The 25,731-nt window shown below is 50.7% G+C and overlaps 2 protein-coding genes and 1 non-coding gene across 4 annotated transcripts; 2 read left to right on the forward strand and 1 right to left on the reverse strand.

The window, feature by feature from the left end:
- The first annotated feature begins 1,805 nt into the window (after nt 1-1,805).
- c19h1orf216 (chromosome 19 C1orf216 homolog) lies at nt 1,806-5,514 on the forward strand. Of its 2 annotated transcripts, none has more exons than XM_088932812.1 (2): nt 1,806-2,163; nt 2,930-5,514. In XM_088932812.1, the coding sequence occupies exon 2, from the start codon at nt 3,078-3,080 to the stop codon at nt 4,128-4,130; it is 1,053 nt and encodes a 350-aa protein (XP_088788938.1). In that variant the 5' UTR covers nt 1,806-2,163; nt 2,930-3,077; the 3' UTR covers nt 4,131-5,514. The 2 variants fall into 2 exon arrangements, with proteins under 2 accessions (XP_088788938.1, XP_088788939.1); XM_088932813.1 differs by having other exon boundaries at nt 2,032-2,163; nt 3,061-5,514.
- Nucleotides 5,515-11,180: 5,666 nt separating this feature from the next.
- trnag-ucc (transfer RNA glycine (anticodon UCC)) lies at nt 11,181-11,252 on the reverse strand. Its single transcript has one exon. It is a non-coding gene; the product is annotated as a tRNA-Gly (tRNA).
- A 7,531-nt stretch (nt 11,253-18,783) lies between these two features.
- psmb2 (proteasome 20S subunit beta 2) lies at nt 18,784-25,383 on the forward strand. The gene is made up of 6 exons (XM_088932792.1): nt 18,784-19,028; nt 19,897-20,019; nt 20,745-20,815; nt 24,651-24,813; nt 24,891-24,940; nt 25,193-25,383. Exons 1-6 carry the CDS (start codon nt 18,938-18,940, stop codon nt 25,295-25,297), a joined length of 603 nt encoding a protein of 200 aa, XP_088788918.1. The 5' UTR covers nt 18,784-18,937; the 3' UTR covers nt 25,298-25,383.
- The last annotated feature ends 348 nt before the right edge of the window (nt 25,384-25,731 follow it).

A 25,731-nucleotide genomic window follows, 5' to 3' on the forward strand; every position in this document is an offset into this window, starting at 1 on the left:
GAGGAGTTGGACGTCAGAATTCCCATTGCGTTCTGGCAGACTCTTGGTGCGGTCTGCTTCCACTGATGATTTTCATTCCTGAATTATCAATCGGTTACCAAGCAGGTGATTGCCGTTTCTTACACTACTGGTTGTGCAAAACTCTACCAGTGCAAGAGATAAATTGACTCACCACTGCCCCCCACGCTGAGCTGCATGATCAATGTCCCCCCTCTCTCCCTGCACTGCCAGCCAACACCGTCTCAAGAGTCCGTTTTCCTCCCTCTCTGTCTTCTTTCCTTTATCTTCCATCTTCTTTATGGCCTCTGTCCCTCTCACCCTCTTCTGTTTTTTTTCTCTGTCCTTTTCCCAATCTCATTTTTTTCAGTCTTGCCTTCCTCTCCCATCTTTTTCCCTCTGAGTTTCTCTCCTTGGCCAGCAGGGGGCAGCAGTGCAGAGTACAAACATCACTGAAGAAGCTACAGTAGCAGGGAGCAGCACTGAGTTCCTCTGTGCTGACCTTCCCTGCCTGTTCCAGCAGTACCCTTCAGTCGTGCTGTAGGAATACCTCCCTTGGGAAGTTACAGTGGGGGTTCCCCTATTGCCTGGTGTTCCCCCCTAGTGTGTGTGGGGTATGAAAGTTATGAGCCGGATATGGGCTGTTTGCTCCTCTGCGCGTGAGGGAGGAGGAGGGGCAGCTGCCTGCTTTGTTGCCCCTGTGTGCCCACTGCCCTGCAGCTGTGGGGAGTCGCAGTCAGGGCTCTGCGGTGGCCTGGAGCTGGAAGGCGAGGGGTTCACCTGTCAGATACCCCACTTGGCTGAGGTGAGCACTCAGGTTGCCAGCTCTGCTTATGGACTCAAAGGTATGTCACCTGCTAAAAGCTTCTGCCAGAAATCATGATTGCTGCAGCAGAGGACGGCCAGTTCCTGATCCGAGAGTTGAAATGAGGATTGTGTGGTGCACACCCTCAGGCCTGGGGTTACAGGAACTGTAGGGCCCCCTGGGGCAGTTCACTCCCCTAATAGTGACCATGAGCTGGGGAGTGAGGGGTGTTGCTCTGTTGTACTCTGGCCAGCTGAAGAGAGAGCCCCGTGTTCGTGGTCTCCATAGCCCTGCTAAGAAACAAATACAGGAGCAGCACATGGCCCGTCACACATAGTGGTTTCAGCTGCTCAGGACATCGGCTCCGAGGCGAGCCCCTCAGCCTGAGACGCACCCCTAGATGTGACCGAGGGGTGCCCCTTTGGTGTGCCTTGCGCCCCGTGAATGTCGCCTCCTGTTTGGCTCTCTCTAGAGTTTATTGCGCTGAGGCGGTTCTCTCAGTGTGATTTAAAATACACGCCGTACGAGACAAAGCACAGGATGAGCTCGAGTGTCTTGCTGAGTGCGGCCGGCGGCTGGTTCAGTTTCAAGCGCAGTTTGTTGGGTTCGCGGGGACGGTATCACTCTTATCCGCCTCTCGTGTCCGCCACCCCCTCCCCCCGGCAGCTGTTTCGGGGTCTCCGGATGACTCTTCATGTGACGCAGGCCTGCAGGCAGGCAGCGCTTTTGATGTATTTTTGATGTGCTGGAGCTGCTGCCGAGGCGAGGGGAGCAGGCGAGGGACCGGGAGCCTGTGAATGGGTCCGTTGTTGACGAGAGGCGGGTGATCGAGGTCTCGCTGCGCCGGCAGCACTGACGCGTCATGGGATCCGTGCGGGGAGCGGGGTGCCTCTGTCTGTCCCCCAACCCCCCCCCCCCCCCCCCCTGAGTCCTGTATCTCTCTCTCTCTCCCCGAGTCCTGCACTCAGTATCACGCTCCCCATTGCAGGAGTATTTCTTCCCGTCTCTCCCTGTGGGAGCGCGTCAGAGCAGCCCGCTTATCTGCTGCCGTTTCCCCGGCTGAGCCGGGCCACAGCGAGGGAAACAAGCTCCTGTCCTCTTAAAAGCAGTATTTTCGTTTTCTGGCTATTCGATCAATGATACACCGTTCATAACGCAATACTGTTTACGAAAATAAAAACAAAAGAAGCGTGAGGGAGCGGGACGCGTGCTGCCGTGCTGTGCGCTCAGCCGTCCGGCAGTCGGGGAGACCCTGCCTGCGCGCGGGGAGGGGCGGAGGCGGGTCGGCGGAGGGGGCAGTCCGGCACAGCGCGGTGCTCGGCTCTCGGTGTCGCAAACCACGGCTGCAGGTGGACGGAACGGTAAGAACGAGCCTTTCAGTAACCAAAGCTGTACCGATGATGATGATGACAGTCAGTCCTGCAGTGAGAAGGAATCAGGACTCATCCGGGCTCTGCCGTCTGCCGAGCAGAGCGGGGAGGTGCGGACTGGAACAGCTGCACCTCTGTCTCAGATAACCCCGCTGCTCACCGAGAGCGATTCTCTTCTAGCTAGCATTATTATTGCACTTTGAAATCGGGGCCTATGCGAACACTGCCGTTGTGTTGCTATTTCAATTGATTCACTCTGCTGTAGGTTGGAGCCTGTTTCGCGGCCGAGAGGTCGGGTGTCTTATTTAGTTAAATTCACGAAGACGAAGCCCTGAGGTCATCATCGCCAAGGAAAGATTCAGATCTGAAGGGAAGACGCGGATAAACACTGGCACACAGCGCTGATAGTTTTCGTTGGTCTCGCCTAGCCTTGAAGCAGCGTATTTAATGTATTGTACGTGATGTAGTCGGAACCAGGAGATTATTAGCATTGCGGTGTTGTTCGTAGACAGTGTAATAGTAACAGTGCCGTTAAAGTGTAAGTACTAGTGCCATAGTGACTAGATTATTATCGCTTTCCTGTTTGTGCTGTTGTGCTGCGGAGAGCGAGAGCGCGCAGCGCGCGGAGTCGCTGTCCTTCAGGACCACGGGGGCGCGCCGGTATCAGACGTCAGCAGCAGTCTGAGCTCTGGTGTTGTATCCGTGGCGAGGACGTATTTTAAACTCTATTACTCTTTATATTTGTGCTGATTTACAGTGGAACAAGAACTCTGGTCCTGGAGCAGCTGGAGACTTGAGAAGGTCGTCCAGAGAATCTGGCTTTTCAAGCGCCGAGGGGCAGCAGCATCTGTGCACTCAGCCCTCTGTCTCCCTCTCCCTCTCTCTCAGTCTGGACAGACCACAGCATGTTTGCGGTTCGTCAGGATCAGCCTTTGAGCCCTGCGTTTGGGGATGTTGGAGATCCGCAAGGAGGAGGGGGGGCTGTGTCCCCCTCATCACATCTCCTCAGCAACCAGCAGCCTGACAGGAAGTGCCACCCAGCAGCGGAGAAGGACAGGAACTTCAACTTCCTGTCCCAGGAAGGCACAGGCGGGGAAGAGCAGCGAGGAGAGATGTCTGTGGGGCCGACTCTGGGCCCTCTCACCCGCGACGAGAACAGGAACAGGCTGGGCCCACGGCTTCAGAACCAGTGCAACCAGCAGGCCCGTTTCAGCCTGAGCCCGCCTTCCTCCCGCCTGCCTTGCTGGAGCAGCCTGGCGCCGGTGCTGGAGACCAGGGAGGAGGGCAGGAGGGTCCCGCCGGATGGGGCAGAGGGCCGGGATAAGCCTGAGACAGAGAGAGGGGCAGCAGGGGAGGAGGAGGAGGGAGAGGAGGACGAAGAGGAGGAGGAGGGGGAGGAGAGTGGCTCAGAGTTTAGCTGTAGGTCCAGCAGCTCCTCCTCCCTGAGCACGGAGAGTGGGGGCGAGGGGGAGGGCAAGGGGCACGCTGGGGACCTGGGGTGTGTTTGGGAAAGGATCTGTGGGCGGCAGCCGAAGACAGACGGCCCGCCGTCTGGCCCAGGGGACCCTGCGGCAGCACTGCCAAGGGACGGGGAGGGGGAGAGCGGCAGCGAGGCGGAGACAGAGAAAGACAAGGAGACGGGGTCACTGTTGCAGGGGGAGGGCTCGGCTCCGGCGGTCTCAGCCTCCGATTCAGACTCGGACCCCAGCCAGGTTCTTCCCGGTTTGCTCCAAGCTGTCTGGACCCTGCGGGATCAGGAGAGGTTCAAGGCCAAGGAGAAGGAACGGCACCAAGTGCAGCTGACCATGTACCGGCGCCTGGCTCTGATCCGCTGGGTGCGCAGCCTGCTGGGACGGGTCCAGGACCAGCAGAACCGCCTGCAGGCCAGCTACGACATCATCCTCACGCACAGGAAGGAGCTGCTGCGCTGCGGAGGGGCGGCTGCTGGCCAGCCGTGAGGCCGAGGGGCAAGACAACACCCCAGGGGACAGCTGGGCGGGGGCGCCGAGAGCATCATGGTCCTTGTTCTGAGGGAAACACAAGCAGTGTTGTACTCTTCCGCCTTAAAGCAGAGCTTCAGGTGTGTCTGTGTGAATATTTCACTATTTTACAAGCTACTGTACCTTCAGAGAGAAGGGCTGGGTACTATGAACTGGGTATAAATACAGACAGAGGGGTGATATTTGAACTGGGTATTATTACAGAGAGGGGTGATATATGAACTGGGTATTAATACAGAGAGGAGTGATATATGAACTGGGTATTAATACAGAGGGGTGATATATGAACTAGGTATTATTACAGAGAGGGGTGATATATGAACTGGGTATTAATACAGAGAGGGGTGATATATGAACTGGGTATTAATACAGAGGGGTGATATATGAACTAGGTATTATTACAGAGGGGGGTGATATATGAACTGGGTATTAATACAGAGGAGGTGATATATGAACTGGGTATTAATACAGAGAGAGGGGTGATATATGAACTAGGTATTATTACAGAGAGGGGTGATATATGAACTGGGTATTAATACAGAGGGGGTGATATATGAACTGGGTATTAATACAGAGAGAGGGGTGATATATGAACTAGGTATTATTACAGAGAGGGGTGATATATGAACTGGGTATTAATACAGATAGAGGGGGTGATATATGAACTGGGTATTAATACAGAGAGAGGGGTGATATATGAACTAGGTATTATTACAGAGAGGGGTGATATATGAACTGGGTATTAATACAGAGGGGGTGATATATGAACTGGGTATTAATACAGAGAGGAGTGATATATGAACTAGGTATTATTACAGAGAGAGGAGATATATATGAACTGAGTATTAGTACAGACAGGTGATATATGAACTGAGTATTAGTACAGACGGGTGATATATGAACTGGGTGTTAATACAGACTGAGGGGTGATATATGAACTGGGTATTAATACAGAGAGAGGGGTGATATATGAACTAGGTATTAATACAGAGAGGGGTGATATATGAACTGGGTATTAATACAGAGAGAGGGGTGATATATGAACTGGGTATTAATACAGAGAGAGGGGTGATATATGAACTGGGTATTAATACAGAGAGGGGTGATATATGAACTGGGTAATATTACAGCCAGAGAGGTGATGTATGAATTGGATATTAATACAGAGAGGGGGGGTTTATATTAACTGAGTATAAATACAGAGAGGGGGTGTCTGATTGTGCAATATGATATATTAAAGAATTATGTATATTTGTACAATTTTGTGTGTATAAGCTGGCAGTGACTGTACTGTTCTGCCTCATCCTGTGCTTGCTTGTGTAATAAACTCTGGTTATTGGGATTGAGAGTGAACTGTACCTGTAATAATTTCTTATGAACTGACGAACCCTTAAATACAAATTATTATTAAGTTAATAAATGCATCACAAATAAAACTATACATAGCAATACAATATTGTTCATTTAACTTTGTCAAGAAAACTGTCTTGACACAGAAATGTGGCTTGTGGCTGCAGCAGAAAATGAGTGAAACCCTCTGCCCTCCCAGCTGGTCAATGGACAGTCATCACCCTGCTGCTTCGCTGTGGAGGAGGGGGCTTCTGGAGTGCCGATGCTGCCACAACCCTCCTCCAGCCCCCCAGAGCACGGCTGGGGTATCCAGCCTGCCACCGGCACCCCTGCCTGGGCAGGAGTGCCAGGGCCTGAGGACGACCCTGGGATAGACTCCTGATCCTGGCACACTCCAGGAGCTCTGTCACTTGTAGATCAGTGCTTCTGACTGTGAAAGGCACTTTTAAAAATTTCGGACCGAGCTGATAACATTTTGGTCCCTCAGCAGCAAAGTCATTGTGGCCACTTGTGGAATTAGCAGCAGAAGCAGAATCAGGGATGGATCTGATCTGCAAGAGAATTTCCTGCGTTTCCACAGCACCGGAAGAAGGTTCGATCCTGATTTCACACGCTTCTGCTCACCTACAAGAATACATCTCGCACCCAGGACGTCCCTTGTGTACCTCTCTTGCAACGCCCCCACTGTCTGCCCGTCTACACCCCTGCGGAGCTCCCCAGCTCTCCCCTTGCTGTAGTGAGGGGGTCACAGCCTCAGGCCCCACTGATCGTCCTGTATCGTGTTTATCAGGATCCTAACAATCTACTGATGAATCATTCATGGGAACATCCGACAAAAAAGAAGGGATGAGGTCATCTGGCCCATTTAGCTCATTTAAATCCAGGCGTTTCTTGAAAGAACCAGGGTATCAGTCTCAATGTCATGGCTAGGTGGCTTGTTCTTGGGCCCCACCACCACTTGCAGATATGAAAGATGTGTCAGCATGACCACTCAGTCCTCTCTCAGTTCAATTCAAGGAGCTTTAATGGCATGACCAATGAATACATCCGTGTTGGCAAAGCAAAACAAATAGAATTAACACAACATCTACAGACATTTACAGAACTTTTACAACACAGACACATCATAATACATTTACATACAAACAAATGGAGCATTATTGAGAGACAGGGTCACTGTTTCTCAGGCTGGGACAGGAGGTCACACACTGTGCTGCCAGTTCAAATGATATCCCTCCTTCCTCTCCCGGTAGGATTGGGAGCTGTTCTGATTCTGCTAGGTTTGGTAATGCTGGGATTAGATTTCCTAATTTGGGGAAGAATGTTTCTCTAATCCCAGAATATGTGTCACAGCGCAGTAGGAAGTGCACCTCTGTCTCTATTTCTCCCCACTGGCAGTGGGGGCACAGCCTGTCCTCTCTGGGCAGCCAGGTCTGCCTGTGTCGCCCAGTTTCTCTGGCCAGGCTGTGGTCACTGAGCCTGTACTTCGCCAGGGTCTGTTTCTCTTTGCTGTTATTTAGCTTGGTTAGATATTCGGCTAGTGTGTATTGTCTGTCTAGGATTTTGTAGCATTCCAGTTTATGATGTGTGTGTGTGTGTCCCAGTGTGTGAGATATTGGTGTTTTATCTGTGCTGTGATGTGGTTGACTCTGAGTTGTGGTGCTCTAGCAGTGCTGTCCTGAGGCTGGCTGGTGTCGGTGTGGCTCGGATCAGTGAGCCTCAGGACCAGCTGGCTCAGAGGGCTCTTTGTTGGGCTCAGCTCTTGGCTCAGCAATTTTCACTGCATATTTGTTCTCTGAGTACATTGATTTAATTATGTTGTACACTTTACCCCCTATGCCACTTTATAATGTGAAGAACTTTATAAAACAGCCCTTTGTGCCAAATCGAGTCAAATGCTTTCTTGAAATCAATAAAGGAGGCAAATTTTTTTCGTTGTCTTTATAGTGGACGTGTTTGTCTATCAGTGTGTGTATAGGGTGTAAATGTGATCAGACGTGCAGAGATCTGGTAAGAAGCCAATCTGACTCTTACTCAGGACATTGTGTTCAATAAGGAATGTCAGTATTTGCATGTTCAAGATACTGCAGAATACCTTCCCCAGATCAGTGTTCACACAGTCTCTCCCAGTCTCTCCCAGTCCTGTCTCCCTCGGTCACCACTGACAGTAGAGCCCAGACTGGCTGTGAGCTTCTAGCACCAGTGAGTGAGCCAGGCTTCCGTGTGACTGAGTGGCTGTGCGCCTGCGTCTGAGATTGTAGCAGCTGAACAAGTGTTTGATTTTAATGGATCCTGCAGTCGCTAATGGGCTCTGTATTAGTCCTGGCAGTGGGCCGAGCTGTGAATGTGTCACTGCGTGCCGACGGAATGTGACGGGAGACCCCGCTGGGCGCGACGCTCGGAGCCGGAGCTCACAGCCTCGCCGCCCCGGGACACGCACTCGCGCCCGGGCGCTGCTGGGCGCTGCCGGGCCGCCCCCTGAGCCGGGCTGCTAATGCGCTCGCTGTATCTGTTAATCACAGGCAGAGGAAACGACTGGTGCACAATTTGCAGCGTCGCTGTGAATTCTCACTGAATCGCAGGGGAGGGAGCTGTCTGCTCTCACAGCTGAGGCTCAGAATAGCTGCGGCAGACGCTGTGATACTGGGGCCGACCGACAGGGATCCGGGACCCAGTCTGGATCACGCACTCAGCTGGAATCTCTGACTGGCCCCTTCCTGCCACTGGCTCTGGACTCCGCAGGACTCTGGACAAGCGGACCCAGAGAGACCTTCCATCTCTGAGCTGGGAATTGAACAGGCTGGACTGTGGCACAGGGGTTAGAGCTGGGGTCCCCCTGCCTGGAGTCTGTACATCTCCCTGGGTCTCCTCCCACATTCCAAACCATGCTGGTGGGTTAACTGGCTTCTGGGAAAACTGGCCCTGGTATGAGAGTGTGTGTGTGTGTGTCCTGTGATGGGCTGGCCCTGGTGTGATTGTCTGTGTCCTGTGATGGGCTGGCCCTGGTGTGTGTGTGTGTGTGTGTGTGTGTGTGTGTGTGTGTGTGTGTGTGTGTGTGTGTGTGTGTCTGTGTCCTGTGATGGACTGGCCCTGGTGTGAGTGTGTGTGTCGTGTGATGGACTGGCCCTGGTGTGTGTGTCCTGTGGTTGGCTGGCGTCCTGTCCAGGCTGTACCCTGCCTTGTGCCCGGTGCTTGCTGGGATAGATTCTGGCTCCCCAGCAGCCCTGACTTGGATGAAGAGGTCAGAGTGGGTGGGTGGGTGGATGGATGGGTAAAGTGACTTTGTATGTGTTAGGTTAGTAGCAGAATCTTTATTTTTAAAAGAATTATATTTTCCTTCCTTTAAAGTCAAGGAAAAATTTCTCTCTCTGAATTTCCATGGCTGAGAAGTGTGTTCGGGTCCAGGACTGGGCTGGGGGAGAGGGGGTTAGGTTAAAGGACGTCAGTGAATTGACTCTAAAACTTTCTTCAGTGCTTAGGATCTGTAGCATTGAGCCCCATCTCTTTCAGTCCCTCTGCCTTTGTCTCTCTCCTGCACAGAAACAAGCAGTCAGCGGCAGGGGGCGCTGCAGGGCCACGGTTGGCGATGGAGAGGACACGGAGCTGTGCAAGGCACTGTGGGATTGACAGTAAGCAGTACAGGCATTGCACACTAGAGGGCAGCAGGGGGTCGAGTTGAGGGAACCTGATCTGGGATTTTCAGAGTAAAATTGTAGTATTTTTTGACTGCAGTCGTCAAGGCTCTCAGTGGTAAATAGGACAACAGAGGAAGAGGAAATACATTGGAAACCAGAAATTGGTTTTTCACTTACCATTTTTTGAAAATGGTTTTTCTCTTTTTGAGTGCCTCTTTTGCTCTCTCTCCTCAATCTGTTCCCCCATCTTGCTGCCTCTGCTCCTCGGTGCTGATGCGCAGCGACACTGTGCAGTGTTTGCTAGCCAGGGGGGCTGTGTTGGCGTGGAAACAATCATTCCTGACAGAGAGGGGGAATCGACGTGGGGGGGTCATTGTTGGCCTGGGGCCTCACTGTAGAGACAGAGACAGCAAGAGAGAAAATGGAGGCAGAGAGAAGGATATAGAGAGGAGGAGAAGGAGGGAGAGAGAGAGAGGAGGCACAACCGAACAGATGACTTTGCCAAACGTTCATAAGGTGTTCGCCATGAAATACGATATGGCTAATCAAGTGATTGATCATTTGAACGAGTGCGATAGATTCTTTGCTGTCACTCTGATGTGAGGGCCGTGACAGGGGAAGAGTTTCAGTGACGCACCAGAGTGAGTGTATTCACTCAAGGGCTTCAGAGCCATGTGTCACATTCTGTCAGGGAACCAATACGTGGAATAGGAGGATCCTTATGCGTGACCGGAATCCCACAGGACACAGAGTAGCAAAGGGACAATCCAAAAGACAAAATCCAAAGGCTGGGTCGATAAGGGAGGCAGAGGGTCCGGTAACGAGAGATATTCAAAACAATTCAAAGGCAAAATCCAGAAGGCGAGGTCAAGAGGCGGAAGCAGAAGATTCGTAACGGGAGATCAGTCAAAAGGTTTGGAAACGCGCACTGGAGAATACTAAGATAGGCTTCTCAATAGTGAGCATGGGAAGGTGTGCGAAGGGGGTTTAAATACTGAAAGGAAAGGGGTGTGATTGGATGATTGGTTAGGGAGTGAGAATTTGAGGAATCTGATGCATGTGAGAATGTGCTGGGTTCAATCAGGGATGAGATTGGGAAGCAGAGGTTCCGGGAATGTAACGTCGTTTGTGAGGGAGAGTGTGGGGCGTGACACATTCAATGTCTTCTTAACTTTCTGCTGGTGGTTGGGGCAGTGAAGTGGGCAGAGACACAAGAACGAGTCACCACAAAACACAAGCAGCCAGCAGCGAAACCACAGAGCAGAACCAGTAACTGGTCAGACACGTCTCCTGCCTGCTCTGTCCTGATCACCAAGATCTCTTCTCTTCTCCTTTGCTTTCCTTCCTTGGGATCCTCCCAGGAGCAGCCATGGGAAAATGGGATTGATGAGCTCCTAGTGACCGAATAGGTGGGCTGGGTCTCCTCTGTAGCCGTTCTGGTGGAGAGGCCATGTCTGCATGAGGCCAGAGGTTTCACCAGCTGGAAGAGTGCAGGTCTGCTGGCTTGTAGCACATCTCACACACTCTCAGCCAGGACTCCTCAGGAGGATATCAAGCAGATCCAGATCTGTGGACAGACCAGGCCGTTTCTGCGGACAGAGACACTCCGATCTGTCTCAGAGTTGTGGACTTTTTGTTTTTCCTGCACCATTGCTACTTGTGTTGGTTTGTGGACTGTTTGTTCCCCCTTAAGATGATTACATGTTCTTGATTAGTTTAATTTCTTTTTACAGTTAGATAGATAGATCACTTCATTAGCCAGATACAATTTCTTTCACTAGGGATTTGTCTTTTTGCAGACCCCAGCTTGCTCTCCATGAGACACACAGACAGGGAGAGAAGCTGGGGGTCAGAGCGCAGGGTCAGACATTTGTACAGCACCCCTGGAGCAGCTGGGGTTCAGGGCCTTGCTCAGGGGCCCAACGGAGTAGGATTCCTCTGCCGGCTGCTAGATTTGAACCAGCAACCTTCCAGCCACAAGTGCAGATCCTGAGCCTCAGAGCCACCACACCACCCCTAAACATGTGTTGGCCAGGAATCGAACCCGGGTCAACAGCTGGGAAGGCAGCTATGCTCACCACTATACCACCAACACACACAGTTCTACTACTTTCTAGTACTATACTCAACAGAATACTTCACTCTTTAAAATAAATTGTTCCAGGCCGTTAGAAATCTTTCGTCTTTCAGTGACGTTCAAGCCTATATGTGATCAGGTGTCTGCAGGACCAGGACTGGAGAGCTCAGGTCTCTTCATATACTAGCCGCCTGTCTGTCCGTTAACTGCCACCCTGTGTCTGTCAGTACGTCCGTCTTTATTAGTTATACAGGCTCTGTGTCGGGGCGGGTCGCTGTCGCACAGCTCGTTGGCTGTGTACCCGGGTGACAATGGCTCCTGTCCGGGGCGGCCGGCTCAGCTGCCTCGGCCGGTTTAACCAGCTAATAAATATGAAAACAGCAGGTTTCAACTTTTATTCCGCTCGCTGGCTGAAAGGATTAAGCCGCTCTATAGAGTCCCATGGAAATCCCGAAACCTCATAATGCCCAATGTTGTCTCATAAAACTGTGTCGGACAAAGGCGGGAGAAAGGGGCTTTTTCACGGATAAAGGGTTTTCACAAGAGCCCATTGAGGGCGGGATGGGCGCGTCACGCCCGCCGGATAATCCGCCTCCCTCGTGCCAGCGCCGCTCCGGGCGGCAGGTGCGTGCGCCGGCGCGAGCCGGGCGGGGCGCGGCCGCAGCTGCCGGCAGGAGTTCGTGCAGCGACTGTCACGTCGAGCTGGGCCCCCCTCTCCTCTCCTCGCCTTTCACGGTCCTCAGATGAAGTGATCTCGCTTGTCTTCGCCCCGCCAGCAGTTTAGAGGAGCAAAGCGCCGCTAAACGGCGGCACCCGGGGAACAATACTCGCGGGGCGAGCGCAGCGCCCCCCGCCTCGGACCCGTGAAATCGCGCATTAACCCCGGGACCCCGGCGCCAGCACCGGGCTGGAGCCCTGCACGGCCCCGGAGCGGCACAACGCGCCCATTCAGCGCGCCGACAGCCTGCGCTGCGGCTTCATTCAGACACTGTTTCAGTTTTCTCTTTGTTGCCTGGTTCAGAAGTGGGGAGAGAGATGAGCAGTGTCGATCTCCCCCTGTTTCTGCAGGACCGTGTACTTCTGTGCAGCTGTATTTCTGCTGTTTCCGAAGACGTTCAATAAAATCAAACGGGACAAACACAAGGGAAAATAAAGAGCTTCAGAAAGCGCTTTAAAACAGCAGGATCCCGATGTGGAAAAAGAGTTACCTGTAAGAGACCAAGAGAGACACCACAGGAAGCAAAAATAAAGACAAGGGTCTTTCCGTGATATAACATCAAAAGAACCATTAAGAATGATGTAGAATGTGTCCAGGACACATGTTTTTGACAAAACTCCTACAACAGTCGCTGAAGACAGGGGTTCTGCTCGGAACTGGAGAACTGCTAATGTAGAGCCAGTCCACAACAGGAGAGACAAAACCGAACACGTACTACACCAACAAGTCTGATTTACATGTGAGGTTATAGTGTTAATTACAACAAACCACAGGCTCACCTACAGTATATGACATAGGATCCTTGTCAGTAGGGATTTAGAAGAGATACCATAGATCTCACCTAAACAACCAGTTAGATACAGTAATGGAGACACAGAGAGAATACGATGTAGTGTGTTTAGATTTTCAGAAGGCTTTTGATAAAATTCCTCAAATTAGAGATTATAAGTATTTCGGGAAAAGTGAGTGTTTGGATTTAGAATTGCTTTAAAAAGTAGAAAACAGAAAATATGGACAGGGGCCACAAACTCAGATTGTTTCAGTGAGAAACTGATTGTTATCAGTGGAGTACCACAGGGGTCTGTACTAGGACCTCTGTTCTTCCAGATTAGTGTCAGCGATCTAGATTCTGGTGTAGATAGCAAGTTGGTCAAATATAAGATAAGATAAGGAACAAGTAATAGGTTTATTCCATGCTGAAAAAAGAAGAAGAAAGAAAACACAACGTTTCGGCCGTGGAGCCTTCTTCAAGTGCTCACACCTACGCATGCTGACACAGCTACCCACCTGAACTAAGATAAAATAAGATCACTTTATTGGCCACATACAATTTCTTGCATTAGGAATTCGTCTTTTCGCATACCCCAACTCTCTCTCTATGAGACACACAGACAGAAAGAGAAGCTGGGGGTCAGAGTGCAGGGTCAGCCATTGTACAGCGCCCCTGGAGCAGTTGGGAATATGCAGACATGATTAGCGAACACTGTAGAAGCAACCAAGGAAATTCAAAAAGATTTAAACAAAATTCACGAGTGGGCAAATAGCTGACAGATGATGCAGATGTGGACAGGGTGTCAGATGGGAAATGCTGAGCCAGAAGTGGCCACTTCGTGAGGTGCCCCTGTTTATGTCTTCTGCACAATGTGGGAAAACAATAAAATACAAACAAAACAGGAGACATTTTAGATCATAACATAATCCAATATAATAATAAAATCAGGGAGTAGAAGGTTGTGGCAGAATTGTAGAATTTAAATGAAGAGATGTTGTGCTAAAATTGTATAATGGAATAGTAAGACCTCGTTAAAATAGTGTATATAATTTTGGTCACAACACTCTAGAAGAGATTTTGCTGCTCTGGAATCAGTCCAGAGAAGATCAACCAGATTCATTCTGGGGCTCAAGGGAATGAGATACAGCGACAGGCTGAAGGAACTGAACCTTTTCAGTCTTGGACAGAGAAGACAATGAGGAGAACTAAGACAATATTCTCAAAAGCCTCAACAAAGCTTAACATCTGGCCATCTTCAAAATCTACCGCAAATCATGAGCCACAGGACACAAGTGGAAGAACATTTAAAGCTGAGATCATGAAGCTCTTCTTCATACAAAGGATGCTCCAGTCAGTCAGCATGTCAGTGTGTCAGTCAGTGTGTCAGTCCGCATGTCAGTGTGTCAGTCTGCCTGTTGGCATGTCAGTGTGTCAGGAAGCTGATATTAATTCCACTGGGTAAGAAAGTGCTCGGTTATCACAGATGCCTGGACTGGCCCAGGGTGCAGAGGTGAGGAGCTGTTTAACTCCAGTCCCAGCTGTGCTGCCGGCTGGGGGCAGGGCGAAGCTGGGGAAGGTTAACACAGCCCTGGGACCCCCGCCCCCACACTCACCTCTGTCCCTCTCCTTAATCTCTGTGGTTAAGTGAAGCCCCCCTACACCAGCCCCTCAGCCGCAGGGAGATGGGCACTAATCCCCCCCAACTCAGACACGTGCTCATCGCCGGGGGGACCCCAGATTTCAGCAGCGCTGAGTCAGAGTGGCCCTGACAGCCGGCATCTCTGATCTGCAGAGATATAGAGAAAGAGAGAGATTAGAAAGAAAGATACAGTGGCTTCATTGTGCTTTGTGTGACTGCTGCACATGTGTGTGCGTGTGTATGTGTGCACCTGTGTGTGTCTGTGTGTGAGCTTCTATGTGTGTATGTGAATGTATCTGTGTTTATATGTAAAAGTTAGTAGGTGCGTGTGTGTGCTTGAGTGAATGGGTGCATGTGTGTTAAGTGAAGTTAAGTGCTTGTGTGTGCGCGAGTGTGTGTGTCCGTGCATGAGTGTATGTGCCTGTGTGTGCGAGTATGTGTGTGTGAGTGTGTGTGTCTGTGTGTGCGTCTCTGTGTGAGTGTGTGTGTCTGTGTGTGAGTGTGTGTCTGTACAAGTGTGTGTGTGTCAGTGTGTGAGTGTGTGTCTGTGTGTGCGAGTGTGTGTGTGAGTCAGTGTGTCTGTGTGCGAGTGTGTGTGTCAGTGTGTGTGTCTCTGTGCGAGTTTGTGTGTCAGTGTGTGTGTCTGTGTGCGCGAGTGTGTGTGTGTCAGTGTGTCTCTGTGCGAGTGTGTGTGTCTGTGTGTGAGTCTCAGTGTGGGAGCTGTGAGTGCGCTGAGCCCAGGGCGATTCCTGTGTGTGCTGGTGATAAAGGGAACTGAGAGGAAGCAGAGGGGAGAGAGACAGGAGAGGCAGGGAGGAGGGGAGAAAGCAGGGAAGCGTCTGAGCCAGGAGAGGAAGGAACCTCTTTCCAGAACTGAGCTTCTCCAGACTCACTGTCAGTGTCCCAGTCTCTCCCGGCCTCGGCTCTGGCCACAGGGAGCTCCAGCTCCTTCTCCGTCCTCCCAGCACCCGAATCGCTCACTCTTTAAAACGATCCAGATTCAGGGTCCCGTACAGCCTGCACAGCGCCCACTGGCCCGGGTTCTGTCACTGGGCTGGCCAGGCCTGCCACACAGAGAGGCACTGAGGGGTTAACAGCACGGCTCCCCTGCGCACACACATCCTCCAGCAGGAATACACAGCACTGGGGAGAAGAAGAATCTCGGAATAATAATTAAGAATCGCCTCTAAACATCACCATACTGCAGGAATTTTACAGATGAAAGTAAATGATTAAAATAATTAAATTCTTCAAGATGACGAGCCGGAGTGCAGTCTGGCCGGCGGACATTTGTCAGTAATTAGTTAATTAATCCGAATGCAAATGATGAGTTCTAACGAAGCAGTCAGGCTGAACAGGGATGGCAGACACGAGAGGTGGGGAGTGAGAAAAGGAGAAACGATGATACTGCCCTCTTTCCCCTCTCATTTCCACATTAATATGTATTTTTTCATTTTTACAGTATAAACAGAGAGACGGTCCTTGTTCAAGCTGTTGGCTCAGGAAGAAGCAGGGGCTGTGATTTTGAACCAGCAAGAAACTGGGCCCTTCAGAGGGCAGGAGTCGAGGTGCCAGCAGCGGAGCTGGAGCAGCAGGAGAGGGGAGGAAAGGAGGCAGTGAGAACTGAGGTACCAGAGAGAGGAGGAGGATAGGAGGCAATGAGAGCTGATGTACCAGAGAGAGGAGGAGGAGGGAGAAAGGAGGCAGTTAGAGCTGAGGCAGCAGAGAGAGGAGGAGAAGGGAGAAAGGAGGCAGTGAGAGCTGAGGCAGCAGAGAGAGGAGGAAGAGGGAGAAAGGAGTGCGTGTGCTGGAGTAAGTCAGGTTGCCAGTACTGCTGGAGCCCTGGTTGATGACGGTCAGACAGTGATAATGGAGCTTCGATTGGCTTTCAGTGTAGAGTCCCCTCCTCTCCACGCTCCACACTCAGGCCTGTTCTGCTTATCCAACACTTTCCGCCTCAGCGTGCCCACACTGCCTCTGTCGTTTCCTGCTTGATTGCAGGCATAGCCCACACGGCATGACAGTCCCATTGGCTTCCTGTCAGACAGATTCACTCCACACCGGCCTGCCAGGCAGGCAAAACACTTGTGTAACACAGCAGCCCTGCTGGCTGCACTGTCACTCTTACAGCCAAACAGCAGCTCCTTATCTCCTGAATATCTCCTCAGACTTCATCGAAGGCCTCTGCATGAACTGTTTGGTAATTTATTCAGAGTTTATACTGCTTCAGCTCTTGATCTTATGTTTCAATAATTTTGTAAATAATAACTACAAACACAAAATGGGACATTTTCTTTGATATAACAGTACCTGTCTGAACTATTATTGCCCTACTCCCCACCTCGCAACCTTCACTCTTCTAATTCTGGTCTCCTTACTGTCCCCCAAGCCCGTCTACACTCTAGGGGTGACAGGGTGTCTTCTGCTGTGCCCCCAAGCTCTGGAACTCTCTGCCCAAGGATATCAGAGACTCACCTTCTCTAAACTCCTTCAAATCCAGACTCAAAACCTTCTTCTTTAGAAGAGCCTTTACTTAGTACCACCATCCACAGTCTCCTCTGTGTATTGTAATTGTGTTCTATCTTGTGTATTCATTTTATTTATTGTTGTTCTCATTCTGTAAAGCACTTTGAGAAGCCACCTTTAAAGGCGCTGTATAAAATAAAGTTTATTATTATTATTATCCAAAGTAAAGTCTCAATGGCAGGAGACACATGCTTTCCCTGTGTGTGAAAGGCTGAAAGGTGCCATTTTTACACAAAAATACCTGATTCCACAGGTTGCCTGTCTGGTTGACACTGGACCACACTGAACTGGACTGAGGAGCACTGGACCGGCTTGGTTCAGTGAACCAGGTGAAATTGGATTAATAACATGTAACAGGTGTTTGCATTTATACAGCACATTCTTCTCCAAAAGGACCTCGAAGGTCTTTGCACATGCCGGGGAGCTCAGTGAGGTGCGACACGCAGCAGCCCCACTGCACAGCACGCAGGGCAGGAGAGAGGAGCCTCTTCGTCACTCGAATTGAGGGGGAGCTTAACAGCCACAGATTGTTCACCCCGCTGCTCTCTGGAGCAGTGTCATGAGGGGGCAGAACCTCCAGCAGCACAAAGCCCCAGTCACCATACCGGGGCAGTGGAGTAGGGAACACCACTAACACCCCTCACTGACCAGGCCCAGCCTTGCCCAGCATGTGAGATCTGACCGGACCAGGCTACTAGCTAGTACAGCTGCAGACAAGCTGACTACACTAGGATTCAGGTGGGCACAGTAGCTGCGTCAGCATGCGTAGGCTGCAAAGGAACAAGTACAGGTTGAAAATCCTTTATCCGAAATTCCAAAATCCGAAACTTTCCAGCTCACAGTGATGTCATCTATGACGTACCTGTACCCTCTCCCTCAAGTTTCTCGGACCTGATGTAGTTGTAATGTCTGGGGCTGCATTTATCTTCAAGTTTGTAAGCAGTGATCATCATGTTTTGTTTCGTTTTTTTTGTACAGTAAGTACAAAATGTTATGTTTACGTGATATCTGAATTTCACCTCCATGTATGAGTGTAACTTGACTAGCGTCATTACTTGTACATTACTTTAAAAAATAAAATGCTGACTTTTTTCAGTTTTCATTTTATTTACCTGTAATCATATTCAATGCTTTGTTTTTATACCTTACATAAAACTTAATACCTGTATAGTAAAAAATAAAATACAAATGGCGTACGTGTACTGTAACCTTTTAATCAAAACAACATCGTAGGTGGAGACTGATATCTTACCTTTCTGATGGTATTATGTTTAAAAGATTATTAAAAATTTATATAAAACTACATTCAGGGTATATGTATAAGCTATACTATGAAATGTAAATGGATATCTTGTTTAGACTTGGGTCCCATCCCCAAGCTGTCTCATTTTATAGATGCAAGTATAACAATATTCCGAAATCCGAAATCCACAACACTTTCGGTCCCAGGAATTTCGAATAAGGGATTCTCAACCTGTAATAGGTTTATTCCCTGCTGAAAAGAGAAGAAAGAAAACACAACGTTTCGGCCGTGGAGCCTTCTTCAGGAGTGAGCTGTGTGACCTGACACCTGAAGAAGGCTCCACGGCCGAAACGTTGTGTTTTCTTTCTTCTCTTTTCAGCAGGGAATAAACCCATTATTTGTTCCTTTACACTAGAATGGTCCTGACTGCGTCAAAGTCTAATCAGTCACAGCCAAAATAAATATTTTAAGTCATTACTTAGCCTTTGATAGGGGGAAACAAGAATACTGAGCATTATTCTCCCACATTTCCCAACATTACGTCTTTCATACAGCTGCTCTCCCGTCACAGACGCGCATAGGGAAACGGCGCTGGAAACAGCTACTCTGTTCATTGGCTGTTTTGGGTCACGTGTTTGGAAGGCGAAACTCAGGTCGCATGCCAGTGACGCAATTACATCGCGCTGGGGTCTATATTTGCTGTGTAATATTAGAGTTAGGCCGGTTCTGACAGACGCCGGGAAGAGAGAAATTGTTAAATACCGAGGGCTGTTTAGGGACAGAAAGCGGAGCCTGAGGTATCAGCATGGAATATCTGATCGGAATCCAGGGACCCGATTTCGTCCTGGTGGCCGCTGACACCGTAGCGGCCAGCAGCATCATTCAGATGAAACACGGTGAGGGCGGCCCGTGTGCCGGCGATTTCGGGTTTCTGCAGGTCTGTCTCTCAGAGGTCTGCGACGTGCCCTCAGGGGCTAGACCAAAACTGAGGTGCTTTTAGATGAATGGGTTTTCGTACTCAGCTTTCGAATAAGCCTTTGAAGTTGTGAGTCTCTAGATACAAAATAAATCTGTTTGTGCTTTACTGTTCGTGCTTCAGTTTCGGGTTCACTGCAACTAGTCTCTAATCTACAGTCCTGTCAGGATGTGGTGTCTCTGGCTTTCCTGGAGTCCCTGAACCGCCTTCTGGACTCGGAACAGCAGCAGTAGGTTCGGGGGGTCCAGGATACGTTTGTGTTAAATGGCGCGGCGGGTTCCGCACAAGGCTGAGACAAACTGAGCACGTCTCCTGTTTCTGAGCAGGACAGGGCCGGCAGGGTAGCGGTGCAGCTAGGTGCCTGCCTGCGAGGCGTCACTCAGCAGCGAAGTGAAAGCGGACAGATCGCTTCCACAGCGACTCTCACTGCTCCTGAAAGATGAAGGAGCAGCTGTAGTAAGACAACGCGTGGCTGTGTGCGTGTTTCTGGCGGGCAGCCTGTCCGTCTGGGTCTACCTGTAATTTATTTTTTTCCCGCGAAACAGTTTCTGGACTTTGAGAGAGTTAGCTGGAGGTTCTGGACACGGAAGAATACGCAGTGGTGGGTGAATACAGGGCTCAGCGGAGAGGGGCGCTGCTGAGCATCCCGACACATGGAGACAGTCCAGCCCCGCGCAGACAGGTGGAGGGGAATATCTCCCTGAGTGGATGACACGCCTCATGGCAACATGGGGATGTATTTATACACGTAAGGCGTGCGAGACTGACGTCTGTGTGTTCTCCTCCAGACTACGACAAAATGTTCAAGCTGAGTGAGAAGATCCTGCTGCTGTGTGTGGGTGAGGCAGGCGACACAGTGCAGTTTGCCGAGTACATCCAGAAGAATGTGCAGCTGTACAAGATGAGAAATGGTGAGACACGGCTCCCCCTGTCTGCAGGACCGCAGCCTCCTCTCTTACCCCCCAGCCTTCAGTGTCGTCTCATAGCCACATCAATACAGAACAGTGTTCCGTGGCTGTGATAGACTGTTTCATCGCCGAGCAGTTCTACAAGTGCAGCCCCTCTCTCTTTGACATATAATCTGCTTCCTGCATTGTCTAGAGGTTATGGTCCAATCTGTAAAAAGTATATCGTACAATGTTTACGACCCATATTTATTGCCTGTTCAGCAGGTATTGTACCAAATGAAATGATTTGTACTTTGCATTACACCAGAAGCAGTGTGATGTACTGTACAGCTCAGTTTCTACTTTAAATATGTAGTCTGTTTGTGTGTTTAAATACTCCATGTGTTATTTCTAACATTTTGTAGACGGCAAGCTAAATGCTAAAAACTATATTCACAAAGCCCAAAACCAGTTATAAAACATGCAGTTATAGATTATATTATTTGTGCAAAAGCAGGCTTCTGTAAAAGCTTTGGTGTGACCCTGTGTTCTTAAAAAAGAATGTGTTGATACTTTCTTCCTGGTTCCCCAGATAACAATGATGGATTCTGTTAGAATCCACTGCAGCACCTTGTCACAGTGCAGTGGTCATGTTCCATGGGGTATACAAGTTGAGTGCACCAGATCTTAGGGCAAGTAATTGCTTTGATCGTAACTGGGTGTTGATTCCCTCCGTCTCTCTGTCCCAGGTTATGAGCTCAGTCCGGCAGCTGCAGCAAACTTCACCCGGAAGAACCTGGCGGATTACCTGCGGAGCCGGGTCAGTTTCTGCGGGGGGCCCTGTGTCTGCTGGCCGTGAGGTGTTGTAGTAGCTGGTGCATCACATTAACCAGTCAGATCCAGTTGACTTGTAGTCCATAGTTCCTCACAAGTGACACCATGCATCTGCTTCCTTCTGCAGATCCATCTAGTCAAGAGAATGAGTCTTGTACTGCAAAACACAGATATTTCTGGATTAACCGTCATCTTAAAATCACTAAAATGTTGGAGGTCAACTTAGAACTGTATTTTTAAGTTAAGTTCTAACTAAAAACAATGGAGAGCAATGTACATTGTCTAAGTCTTAGGTACACAGCTGTGTAAGAGTCAGTAGTGCTTTGCCAGCGTTGAGCTGTTCAGGGCTGCCTGCTGTAGAAAATTGCAAATATGGGATCAGTGAATACTACAGGGATCTGTATTTGGAACACTGCAATTTTTAATTTATGTAACTTGTCTAGATAATGGAATAGTTAGTAGTTTTATAGATTACCTGCAAATAACAGGATTAGCAACCACTATGTTTATACTTGGCCAACTAAATTCAGAAAGACTTTCTGAAAAATTCTGGACTGGCAGCAACACCAGACAGGTCGCATTTAATGTAAGCATGTGCAGTGTGTTGCATGCAAGTAGCTACACAAAGGTGCCTAATGGAGAAGACCTGTGTGTTTGTTTACAGATCTTGTGCATCTTCAAGACACTGTGGGGAAGAAACAAACTTTAGCTGAAAGTGTAGAATTTGTGTCTAGGAATGTTATGTTCAAATTGTACAGTTTTGGTCGCACTGTTTCTGCTCTGGAATCGGTCCAGGGAAGGGCAACTGGGGACGTTCCTGGGCTCAGAGGAACCGAATAACTGAACCTTTATTATCTCAACAGAGAAGATTTCAAAGGGATCTGATCCCAATATTCATTCCCATACATTGACAAAGTCAACCCTGGGGTTTCTTAAGAACCAGCAGTGCAGCACGTACAGAGGACTCAAGTGAAAGCTACAGCAATGTGCATTTCAGACTGAGAACAAGAGGCTTTCGTTACACACAGAATTGAGGGTGTCTGGAACAAGCTGCCCAGTCATGTTCAAGAACTGGCTGGATGAGTCATGACTGGGGTCAGTCAGATATAACTACCGAATGGGCTTGACGGTCCCAATGTCTCTACTTATTTGTGGGTGTGAGGGTTGTGTTGGAATTGGTGACAGACAGAAGTGTCTGAGCGTTACTTTGTCACTGTGTTGGTGTCTCGGTGTGCTTCTATGTCAGGCCCTGCCCAGTGTTGAGTGTGTGAGGCTGTGTTGGTGTGCACCTCTGTGTAGATACTCTGTGTGCGGGGTTGAGTGTGTGCATCAGTGTTTGTTGGTGCTCTGTCTGCACACACAGGTACAGCACACCTGCGCCCCCGGTCACATGACCCAGCGCTGCCTGCTGGCTCTCCCAGGGGTGCGGTGTGATCGCATGTTGTTTTTTCTTTTTTTTCTTTTCTCAACACCTCCAGTTAATTTGTTAGGAAGCGCGTCACCGGCGCCTGTCACAATAGCAGAAGGGGAAAATAATTACAAAAAATAATTAAGGTAGATAATTAAGGAGTGCTGTGAGTGTACAGCTAGCGCGTCTCCCCTGGGCCCAGCCTGTGTCTTGGGGGCAGATCGTAGGCTGTAGTCTCTGCAGCCGCGCCCCAACCTCTCTCGTTGTTGCAGAGGTCACTGTCAGACTGGGGGCTCCCCTGGTCCAGCGCGTGTGTGGAAGAGCTGCCCTGTGTCTGTGCTAACAAGGCCAGGCAGCTCCTGTGACATTGCTGCTTCTCATCTCTGCACCGCGGCTGTTCGTGTCAGTGTGGCAGGGCATCGCCGAGGACCAGGGCTCATGGTTATCGGGCAGGAAGAGCTCCAGTCAGCCCATCCTGCTTGTTTGGATTGATGAAACGTGCAGATGGGAGGCCCTGGCATTTCTTCAGGCTTTGACAGCACAGCTGGACAGCTTTTTTGAGACCTTTTCAATCTTTTGTATACAGATGTGCCTCCTCTTTTCTTATTCTTAAATATACAGTTCCACATATTTTTTTGTATAGTCCTTGATCCTCTTTGGTTGGTTCTGAAGAAGTCCAGTTGGTTGTTTTTGGGTTGCCAGCAGTTTTTCTGGATGTTGAATAATTATTTCAAGTCCTCTCATCAGGCCCACCTGAGGAGCTGTGTTTTACGTGCCGCAGGCTCCACAGCGCCTCCTGGAGGACTGGTGCTGTTCCTCCTAACGTTGCTGCAGCTGCTGTTTGCGCCCACTGCTCCGCCCTGCCACCCTGGTGACACTTGAAAGGTTGCGCATAGTCTCTTGAAAAGTCCCGGCCAGCCAGGTTGGCAGTTGTGGTGTCCCGGCCAGCAGCTTCTTAATTTACACAGTTTGAGTTATTGTCGGTGTGTTGATGAGGCTGAACACCGTGTAGCCCCAGGCAGTGGCATGTGGCATTCTGTTAGTGCCAGCGGAGTCGTGTCTGGTGCTGTGGGTCAGGGGTCAGTGTGTTAGTAGGGCACTGCTGGTCAGTGCGCTGTTGGTGAATGTTGCTGTGTCGCTTGGCTGTAAGTGTCTTATTGTGGACTCAGCTTTGCACACCAGCAGTGCCCAGGCGCAGCACATATGTGTATAAGTGTCGGTGTGGACTGCGCTGAGTACAGCAGAGCCGAGACGCTGAGTGTGGAGCTCAGGTGCAGTGTGGGGGCTGTGGAGGGGTGAGGGAGGTGCTGTCAGGTCTCCAGTGAGCCGCGGTGAAATTAGCCGGAATTGATGGTTTGGTAGTGACAGTGAAACTGTAACCACACAGGCAGGTGTGGGGGGTTGGGAGGATGAGCTCAGGCGTTGTCACCTCTCCAGGGAGGAAGGAGCTCCCTCAGTGCTCTGTTGAGGGGGAGGTGAGGGGGTCGTGGCTTGGATAGAGAGGTGTGAGGCGCCCCGAGTCGGCCTGTCATCACACCCCCACCCATCCCTCCTGTGCACACAGCCCCCGCGTGCTCCCTCCCGCTCGCTGCAGTCTGCGCGGCCGTGCCCACAAGCGCCTGCGTCCTTGTCCGTCCGGGGCTCGCTGCCGACGCCGCAGGTCGCTGTGCTCCTCAGGGTACCGCAGCCTCGAGCCGCCTGTTTAACCTGCGGCCCCAGAGCCCGGAGGAGCGGAACACGAAGAACAGGCTTTGTCACCAGACCCCCGCAGCGGGCACGGGCAGCTGGGTGGGACCAGGGCAGGCGGAGGGAACGAGAGCTGTGTGCGATTCGGGAAGTTTTAATGAGGGGGCTGGCAGGGCTGGGGGGGCGGCATCACCACGGAGACCTTCCGGCAGATGTCACACTGCTGCGCGACCCCCCTGCCCGCCGGCGCTGCGACGCGTCTGAACCCAGAGCTGCGCTCCTGCGGAATGTCACACCTCCGGCGCTCCGCCTGGCTCCGCCACGCGCCTGTTTTTGTTTTCCTGTTTTTCTTTTTTTTCTTGCCGTTTCAAACCCAGCTAGGTAAGACAGAGCTGCTAATGGGAAACAGTGTTACTTTTCAAAACTTTACTTTTTTTTTTTGCTTGTTTTCTTGATTTTTTTTTTCTGAGCTCAGTTTTTTTTATCCAGGATCTCGTGATCTGCAGTCTCTCCCTCTGGCAGCGTGGGTCTGCTGGTGCATCTGTCTCTGCAGCAGCCATGACACCAGGAGGCGTTCTGATGCCCTTCATTCTCTCCCAGTGTTTTCACTTCCGCCGTAGAAGCGCGCTGCGTCTCGTCCAGCTGCGCTCTGGGCAGGGGGAGTGTGTGTTTGAGGTGGGCCAGGCGGCCTTGTGCTGACGGCATGTCGCTGTGTGTCCCTATGCAGACACCGTACCATGTGAACCTGCTGCTGGCAGGCTTTGACGATGCAGATGGTCCGGCGCTGTACTTCATGGACTACCTGTCGTCGCTGGCCAAGGCTCCCTTCGCTGCCCATGGATACGGAGCTTTCCTCACGCTCTCCATCCTGGACCGCTACTACAGGCCAGGTCAGCCCCCCGCCCCGCGCACCCCTCGGCACAGTATCTCGCCCGTGCTCTTACAATAACTCTGTCTCTCCCTGTAGACCTGACGCGGGAGGAGGCTGTGGACCTTCTGAAAAAGTGTTTGGATGAGGTGAGAACTGTCTCGCAGCCTCGTTGCATTACTGACTTCCTGCCGGTCTGTCTCTGTCTCGCTGGACTCTGTCCCGCGGTCCGGATGTGTTGGTCTCTCTGGACCCGGTCAATACCATACAAACGAGCTTCAGTGGCATGGCGTTGAAATAGAAAAGCATTACGGAATATTGTACAACATTCTGCTGTACGGTGCACTGCAGTGCTTGTCAGGGGAGGAGTATCTCACACTAGTCTCTTTCTCTCTCTCCAGCTTAATAAACGGTTCATCCTGAACCTGCACTCGTTCAACGTACGGCTCATCGACAAGGATGGCATCCACGACATGGAGAAACTGCCGCTGGCTGGGGAGCCCTGACCCCCGACCCTTGACCCCCCACCTGCTTTTTGTACCAGAGCCTTTTAAATCTTTCCGTCTCCAATAAAATCAGTGAATCACTGAAACTGTCTGACACTCTGCTGCTGTCTGAAAGTCGCTGGGGCGTGACTGATGAAGGGACTCTGGCCTGTCTGCTTTTGCCTGTGGAGTTGTGTTCGTTTGTCTCATCCGTCTGTCGGGATAGAAGAGTCTCTACACTGGGGTTCTTCACCGTGCTGGATTGAGAGCTGGGCGTGAGGGAGCAGGGGAGGTAGGGAGGAGTTGGAAGGTGGGTTTCTTGGCTGTTGGTTGTTCTGTGCCAGTACGCAGTCTGCTAGTGCTCTCTAAGCCGCCCGTGCCGATGCAGTATGTGAGGAGCTTGTTAACCCTCTGTGCTGAGGAGGGCACTTTGCTGTACGCCTGCCCCCAGCCCC

Source organism: Atractosteus spatula, chromosome 14 (genome assembly GCF_055471065.1).
Source record: "Atractosteus spatula isolate fAtrSpa1 chromosome 14, fAtrSpa1.hap1, whole genome shotgun sequence".
NCBI lineage: Eukaryota > Metazoa > Chordata > Actinopteri > Semionotiformes > Lepisosteidae > Atractosteus > Atractosteus spatula.

Coding starts and splice junctions, on each gene's coding strand:
- c19h1orf216 (XM_088932812.1), top strand. CDS start 3,078: ATGTTTGCGGTTCGTCAGGATCAGCCTTTGAGCCCTGCGTTTGGGGAT.
- psmb2 (XM_088932792.1), top strand. CDS start 18,938: ATGGAATATCTGATCGGAATCCAGGGACCCGATTTCGTCCTGGTGGCC. Junction 20,020..20,744: donor GCTGTACAAGATGAGAAATG/GTGAGACACGGC, acceptor TCTCTGTCCCAG/GTTATGAGCTCAGTCCGGCA. Junction 24,814..24,890: donor GGACCGCTACTACAGGCCAG/GTCAGCCCCCCG, acceptor CTCTCCCTGTAG/ACCTGACGCGGGAGGAGGCT.